This window comes from Galeopterus variegatus, unplaced genomic scaffold, assembly GCF_000696425.1.
Source record: "Galeopterus variegatus unplaced genomic scaffold, G_variegatus-3.0.2 Scaffold1512, whole genome shotgun sequence".
Lineage (NCBI taxonomy): Eukaryota > Metazoa > Chordata > Mammalia > Dermoptera > Cynocephalidae > Galeopterus > Galeopterus variegatus.
In genome coordinates this window covers 226327-234957 of record NW_007727623.1, presented here as the reverse complement: position 1 = coordinate 234957, position 8631 = coordinate 226327, and the positions used below count along the sequence as shown (strand labels likewise).

General features: G+C 38.4%; 1 protein-coding gene across 1 annotated transcript; it reads left to right on the top strand.

The window, feature by feature from the left end:
• The first annotated feature begins 591 nt into the window (after positions 1–591).
• SPRY1 (sprouty homolog 1, antagonist of FGF signaling (Drosophila)) lies at positions 592–4879 on the top strand. The gene is made up of 2 exons (XM_008577444.1): positions 592–910; positions 2654–4879. The coding sequence occupies exon 2, from the start codon at positions 2709–2711 to the stop codon at positions 3666–3668; it is 960 nt and encodes a 319-aa protein (XP_008575666.1). The 5' UTR covers positions 592–910; positions 2654–2708; the 3' UTR covers positions 3669–4879.
• Positions 4880–8631: the final 3752 nt, after the last annotated feature.

Sequence of the window (8631 nt, the reverse complement as noted above, 5' to 3'; positions counted from 1 at the left end):
GCAGGCCCCTCCCGCCGCCCCGCGCGCCCTGGGAGCCGCTGCTCCGGAGGCGCTCGGGGCTGGGGGCGGGGGGGACCACCTTCCGCCGCTGCGGAGGACGCTGAGGCAGGGTCTTCTGGTTCCCGGTTGCTGGGAGCGGTAACGCTGGGGTCCGGGTTGCCCTCTCGGAGGAACCCTCCATGCGAGAGATGGATTCAAGGAGGCTTTGGGGGTGTTCTCTGTGGGGACCCTGAGGAGCATCTCGGCGAGTGCCAACGGCAGGAGTTGTGGGAGGAGTGTGCCCCCAGACGTGCGACCGGGAGAGGCCGTGTGTGGTACGTGCGTGTGTGTGTGCGTGCGTGTGTGCGTGTGTGTAAGGGGCAAGCCCCCGGAATCCGCGGGTAACCCCCTGCCGGAATAGTTTCAGCGCGAAAGCCAGCTTCAACTTGCTTGTTTTGAGAGCGGTGCACAGGCGAGGGAGGGGAGAGGGCACTGCCACTTTAAAAGTGGGGAAGTCCGCCCTCCTGAGGTAATGGTAACCTCAGCCTCCTCCCCTCCTCCTGCCGGAGAGAGAGGAGAGAGAGAAAACTTGTTTTCATTCATAACTTTTTCCTTTTCCTTCCTCTCCGTCAACTATTTATTCACCGGCGCTCTCGGTGCGGATTGCAGAGGGCGCAGCTCCACCGTCCTAACTTGCAATGTGGCGACGCTTCCCCGCTGCCCCTTCTTTCTCCCCTGCCCTCGATGAACGCAGTTTTTCCTGTAAAGTGTAGAGATAGACACTTGTGGCCGGCCAGACCGTGGGCTGGCTTTGCGGGCCCGCCGTAACGCTGAAGGCTCTTCATGATTTGTCAGGAACCTTGGTGGGCTACGCAAAAAGTGTCTTGGAGACCACGGTGATCCTTAGGATGTGATGGCATTGTCGGACAAGGTATTCTACTTTGATTCGTGTCTGCTTGGCGAAAACGGCGTGCCGAGAGCGTGTGAGCGTGTTTGGGGTTAGATCGAGGACTGTCGCTGCTTGCAAATGGGCTTTTCTTTGGATCAGAGGTGGCGAATTTTCTTTGCTCTTGATTTTTGTCTGGCAGCAAGAACCTCATTACGGCCATCATTTAAAATGCAAATTGAAGTTATGCCTGGTGTTTTGGTTTACAGTGTTCTGATCCTTCTGCACAGTTTTTCCTTTCCTGTGGGATCTGGCTTAGTACTTTGAGATCCTTTGCTTTCAAAGCACAAAGTTAAAAAGGTCTTTGCGGGAAGGAATGATGTTGTGCAGGAGTAAAGATTGGATGTTTTTAACAGCCCTTAAGGACTCCAGGACTAAACCCAGCAGGTCATGAATGTGACTGTCCTCGTGTGCAGAGAAAGTAGAATAAAGTCGAAACTTGGGAGATCTGAGTTGTGAAAATGAGGAGAACGCGAGGAAATTAACATATAAGGCATGGTCTAGGGACATTAGTTCAGTTAATATACGAAATGGACTTCTTTCTGCTGTATTCTTTTAAGCCGGTGTGTTTTTTGTTCAGGGTGTTAGTGGAGAATGGGCTTCATTTTTTCCCCCCGTTATTGAGGGGTCGAATCTGTAGACTTTAGAAGGAATTTGTGTGAAAAAATATTCTACTTTACCATCGTCTGAAAACGGAGACGTTTTTATTTTTGGTAGTTTGTTTTATGAAGAATACATTATAAATTAGAGATAATTTTCTATTAATATGGAAACAAATGCTCATTTTTATCAGGAAATTAGTGTACTTGTTACAAGAAGCACATTGATTCAGAGTTGGCAGTGCTTTTGAAAATCAAGGTCTGTCATGTAAATACAGATTTTTAAATTAGATGAAACACAGATAATTAAAATGGCCAGGATTTCCCCACACTACTTTAAAGGCCTAAAATTTATTTGTGCATAAAAAATTATGTGAGTGATCCCTTATTTAAGCTTTAAAAATATCCTTTCATGATTCCAACCAAGTGTGAATACTCTTGTTACAACATTCACAGAACTATACATTGAGTTTTTTGTGTGTTTTTGAGTGGCTATAATACAACAAGAACAGTTGTATTCCTCATACATGCAGTTTTGTATCTCATAGATGAATAATGAGATAGCTTTAAAATCCTAATTTCTACTGAAAGCGACTTAATTTTAAATTTAAAAAAAGCCTTCATTAATTTCCTCATCTTTAATCCTTGTAACATCTCACAAATAACAAAAAGGCAACAAACAGCACCAAAGCCATTCTTGTGTTTTTTAAAGTAGATATTTTCCTTAATGGAAACCACTGACGAATTGATACTGAGCTTTCTTTAGATGTGAGCTATTCTGCTGCTTATACTCAATATTCCCTCCGAAGGCATACTCCATTTTAATTATTTGTTACATTAATAAACAGGAAGGCATTACTTCCCCTTGGTTCCACTTTTTAAAAGTTGGAAAAACTCATTTTTATGGCATGGGGTCTCTTGCTTACATTCTTCTTCTATGATGTGTGGTCCCCAGCCTCTCTTGGAATTGGACTCTGGCCAGGACCCCAGCATCATTGTAATCCGCTGATGAAGGAGATCATTACCAGGTGGTTTAGGCAATTTGTGAGTTGACACGATATTTTCCCCCAAAAAATACTTCCTGTCACTTATTTTCTCTCTGTTTTTTTCATCTTTGATTTCCTTTTAGGATTTCAGATGCATGCCAGGTTTCCATTGATTGTCAGAATTCGAGATCATTACACATGGATCCCCAAAATCAACATGGCAGTGGCAGTTCATTAGTTGTGATCCAGCAGCCTTCTTTGGATAGTCGTCAGAGATTAGACTATGAGAGAGAGATTCAGCCTGCTGCTATTTTGTCCTTAGACCAGATAAAGGCCATCAGAGGCAGCAACGAATATACAGAAGGACCTTCAGTGGTGAAAAGACCTGCTCCTCGGACAGCACCAAGACAAGAAAAGCATGAAAGGACTCATGAAATCATACCAATTAATGTGAATAACAACTATGAACATAGACCTACAAGCCACCTGGGACATGTGGGACTCCCAAGTAATGCTAGAGGCCCCATTTTGAGCAGATCGACCAGCACTGGAAGTGCAGCCAGTTCTGGGAGCAACAGCAGTGCCTCTTCTGAGCAGGGACTCTTAGGAAGGTCACCACCAAACAGACCAGTCCCTGGTCATAGGTCTGAAAGGGCAATCCGGACTCAGCCCAAGCAACTGATTGTGGATGACTTGAAAGGTTCCTTAAAAGAGGATCTGACACAGCACAAGTTCATTTGTGAACAGTGTGGAAAGTGCAAGTGTGGAGAATGCACAGCTCCCAGGACCCTGCCATCTTGTTTGGCCTGTAACCGGCAGTGCCTTTGCTCTGCTGAAAGCATGGTGGAATATGGAACCTGCATGTGCTTAGTCAAGGGCATCTTCTACCACTGCTCCAATGACGACGAAGGGGATTCTTACTCAGATAATCCTTGCTCCTGTTCACAGTCACACTGCTGCTCTAGATACCTGTGTATGGGAACCATGTCTTTATTTTTACCTTGCTTACTCTGTTATCCCCCTGCTAAGGGATGCCTGAAGCTATGCAAGGGGTGTTATGATTGGATCCATCGCCCAGGGTGCAGATGTAAGAACTCCAACACTGTCTATTGTAAGCTGGAGAGCTGCCCCTCCCGGGGTCAGGGTAAACCATCATGATTTTTGGAAGTGGTTTGCACCTTTAGAACTTCAAGCTTTCAAGTTGTGGCTGTTAAAAAAGATTCTATTAGATACTGGTTTTCTTTTCTATAGATTTTTCCCTGTTTTCTGCCTTTTCTTCACCTGTTCCTAAGGTTTGACTCATGGATTTTACTCATCTCTCATGGATGATCTTCCATAACAGTGGACTGTGAAACTGCACCTGGCTCCCACTCATGACAAGAGTCTCTGCCATCCTCTTGAGAGGGTATTGAGAGCCAGTGGACCTTTGGTATAGCCTTTTTGCTCTGCAAGCAGCTTTCCAAAGTTGTATGTGCAAACGTACATCCACACCCAGACTACAGTGATTTAGAGCTGTTTGTGATTGGGTACTGTGGGAGCAGGAAAATTGGTTTTTGAAAAAGCAACTGTTTAATTGCTTAAATAAGCTATGTATTAAATCTTTCTCCAATTAGGGCTATCTTCCTAGCATTGGACCCTTAAGTAGCATGGACCATATAATTTTGTTATAACATAACATTTTTTCTTTAACCACTGTCCTCTCCTTGTCCGTCTAAGTTCTCTTCCCCTCATTTTTGGCATTATCTTACTCTGGAGATGCCAGGTGTGTGTTTTGTTTTTTCTTTCTATGTAATTTTAGATTTTGCTTTACAATGTAAATCTTCACATTGGAGATATGTTGGTTTGTATCTTGCTCATCTTTATCCTAGCTTTCATATTTGTGAAGGACTCAACTACCTTCCTTCCACACCCCATACACTTAAAATTTTTTTTGTCATTGAGGGCACTTGGATAACTGAAGTTATTTATAGCTGATCAATCTGTAGATGTCATGGAACTATGCTGCCTAAAGTGATCTTGGCTCCTTAATGGTCCTTTTGGTCCCTTTGTTAGTTAACACCTGAGTAATTCTGATCTGCTCTGTATTTTTATTGCCTTAGCCACAAATTGTGGTGCTCTTTGTATATTTTATGTATAAATCACAAAATTGAATTCTGACTATTTTTAAGACAAAAGTCTGTTAAACTTTTTTATTGTAAAGAATATTTATTATGCGAATCTATTATTTTATGATATTTATTGCAAAAGACTGTTGAAATGTAATCATGTCTGAATATAACAAAATATCAATACTTAACGAAAAATAAGGTGACACGAAGAAAGTACATATGTTAACTATAATGCAGAAAATATATTAATTAATGAAACTGCCTCTTGATTTCTTCATTTATTAGACTGTACTATTATGGTGATTTTTGTTATTTGCTTTGACCTTTTCTTCATACACACTCATTTTCTTTCCCTTGAGATATTGACTCTAGACGCAGGTGAACTTAAATTATGAGCTAAATGTCCCCTGGAAAGTGCATTAATCAGAGTTTTGTAATCTAAATTGTTTTAACAAATGTCCAAGTGAATTACTTTATAGAGGAAAATTATTTGTGATATTAACAGTCACTCCCTACTTGGACTATTTTGTAAGCATGAGGTTTTATGTTTCTTGAAATGGGGCATATCTATAAGGTTTTTTTGTTTTTCTTTAGTGTTTAACTTAACTGTCTTGGGTTAATCAGAAATTGGTCTTCATCAGCAAGACTTAAAGAACTTAGTTCTGTAGACATGCTAGGAGTCTCTGGTACTGCCACTTAAAGCATTCTAGAAGGTAGAGTGCACCAAGGGAGTAATAGTTCACATCATCAGAGAGATGTTTTAAAAACATTCCTGTTCCTGCCTTTTCACTTTGTTGAGTAAGTCTTTAATGTGGCCTGATCAAATTGTACTTCTTCATGCCCTGTGGAATAAATCTGAGGGTCTAAAACTTCATATAGAAAAAGTACATATTTTAAATCTTATTTTTTAGTCTGGTGAAACGAGTATGTAGCTAGAATCCTTGGGTCTGGTAAAATTTTTTGGACACGAGAGTCGGCAGACTGTAGAGTCTTTGTGTCTGATAAAATTTATTCATGTGAATCCTCAGACTCAGTCTCACTAATTCCCTATGACTAAGTGACATGTCAATTGTCTGCATTTGAGAATAAGATGTTGACATAATTTGAACCCAGGTTATCAAAACTCTTACCCAGCTTTTTGTATTGACCATTACTCATAGATGGTTTGGCTATTACTTTAGTATTTGTTGTTTGTAAATAGGCTTTGACTTTGTTTTATATAGATAAGGTATAATTGGTAGAAACTTGTTTAATTTAAATGTTTAAGCTATTTACCCTAACTCTCTTGGGTTAATCAGAAATTAGTCTTCATCAACGAGACTTAAAGAACTTAGCCACTAAACTGTTAGTTGGCAATGTGACATTTGATCCATCAAATATTTTCTTTAAGCTCTGAAAGCAGGAGGATTTTTAAAAATGAATATTTGTGGTTTGGAAGCTACTTCGTAATCTATAGTATTTTAAAATGTGATCTTGAGTATTTTCCTCTCATATTCAAGTTATGTGATGTTATCACTGGTCCCTTAATATTTATAGAGTATTTCATCGAGATTTGGCTCCTTAATGAAATATATAAACACAGACTCCTTCAAAATACTGTGTGGTTTTTTTTTTCTGTTATTATTCAGACCCTTGGTATAATAAGGAGTTGGTGTAAGAGCTGTCTGCGAGATTTGGCTCCTTAATGAAATATATAAACACAGACTCCTTCAAAATACTGTGTGGTTTTTTTTTCTGTTATTATTCAGACCCTTGGTATAATAAGGAGTTGGTGTAAGAGCTGTCTGTAGCTGTAATAACCAGAGTAAGAAGTAGTAGCTTTTATTGAAAGAAACATAACTTTTATGAGAATGAGGTATGCTGTGGAGTTTTAACTTCTGGCTATATGCAGAATGCATTGAAATTATAATATTAAAATGGTTGTCTGCTGCTCCTAGGGCTCTATATATGTGCTCTGGCATAATGTCAGGTCCGTACTTGGGAGTAGCAGTAGGTTAGAGGTTCAGATTTCTAACAGAGGCTTGTCAGGTGGCAAAACATAAACTCTTTGATTCAAAACTTCCTCCTTTGTGATGGTTTAAACCCAGGAAGAAAAAATAGGGTGTGTCCTCCTAAGTACTTATGAGTCCTAGGCTTTTGAACCTAATGCTGATCATCATTTTACTAAGGCTAAGAGCTAAGCCTTTGAAGGAGTCAGCTGACATTTCTTACCGTGCCACTGCCATTTATTTAATACTGCTCGATGAAAAGTAACATGCCGAATAGATAGGCTAACCTTTTTATTCTAAACGTTTGTCTTTCTCCAACTAGTACAGCTTGACAGAATGGATGTTTTGTTAAATAGTTCCTTTCCAGTATGTTTTCTGACTGCCAGTTTTTGCACATTAAAGAAATCTCACTTATTTAAATAATTTAATTGTGAATAAAATCTATACAGGATTTCTGTAATTGAATAGTTTCCTATTAGTAGAGTTTATAAAATGTAACCTAACAGAAACATGAAATGTGAAAAAGTAGGTAGTTTCTTTTTGTGAAGGCTGAAGGTAAATCTATAAATATAGTGTTATATGGTTTTCAGAACCCAAGTTATAGAACATACCAGTTATTACTAAAAAATAAAAATTAATATTAAAAAACAGTGGTCTTCAAAGTGAAAGGAAAAGAGTTAAAAACTTACTGTTTCTACCCTAAAATTGATACTTGAACCAAACTCAGAGGATTAGTTTTCAAAGGATTGATTTAACTTTTGAAATTGTCTCCTTTTCCTAAGTCTTTCCTTTTTTTATAGAGTAATGTATTTTGTCAGATTTTGTGTATAGCTCTTAATACAAAGAACACAATCTCTTTTTGAAACATATTGAAACGTTGAAACAAACAAAAAAGAGTGTTTATATAGTTGTCAGACGTATTATTTCACTGATTAGATATAATCAAAATAGTCATGTATTTATCTGACATTAGTGATTCTTCTAATATTCTCTGAGATTACTACCAAGCCATTTTGCTGTATTTATTGAACACCTACTATGTGTATCATTCTATATGCAGCAGAATTCTAGAGCTAGAAATAGACCTCAGAGTATATCTTACTTAATGTTTCTCAACCTTTTATGAAAATAAATAGGTCACTAATTTAAAAAATTAAAAATTCAGACCTACTATATCAGAAGAATCTCCAGGGGAGGGGCCTGGTGTTCTGTAGTTTTGAAAAGCTTATGGGTGATTTTATCAGGGAATTTTGGAACTGATTTATTTAGCTTGACATCTTCATGTTGTATATGTGGAAACAAGGCATAGCTTAAGATAAGAAACTGTTCATGATGGCTAGAGTAGAGTCAGAACTCTTTTGTCTAATATAGGATTTTAATTTCTTAACAGCCAGCTCAGTGCTTTTCTGCTGCATTTTAGCCTTTACCATTGAGTTCTCTTTACCAGAAAGACTTCTCTTCATAATTAATGTATTTGACCATAATTTAGGAAATGGAATGTTTTTCTGAATTTATTATTTGCATTTAGCTATAGAGTTCTCTTTACCAGAAAGACTTCTCTTCATAATTAATATATTTGACCATAATTTAGGAAATGGAATGTTTTTCTGAATTTATTATTTGCATTTAGCTATAAGGAATAAGTAGCCCATTACTTCATTGCCATGATTATTTTTCGTATGTTAATATTAAAGTTAACAACTTAATTGGAAAACTGAACTTGCATGTTTCCTCTGGCCAGGTTTATATGATAATAATAGAACACATTGATTTAATCAGTTTGTAAAAGGTAATAGTAACTTGGCATCTAGATTTAAGAACTTGTGTGATGGTACTTCTTACCATTTTTCTGGCTGCATTAGGATTACAGTGATTAAAAAGCTGCTTTAAATGTTCTATTTTGTGTTATTAAAAACATTGATGTTGTTTGCCAGATAGAATCATACTAGATATGGTATTAAATCTAATTGCAAAAACCATCAGAGAACTTAGAACTGTTTCGAACTGGGTGTTTAGTAAAGCTTA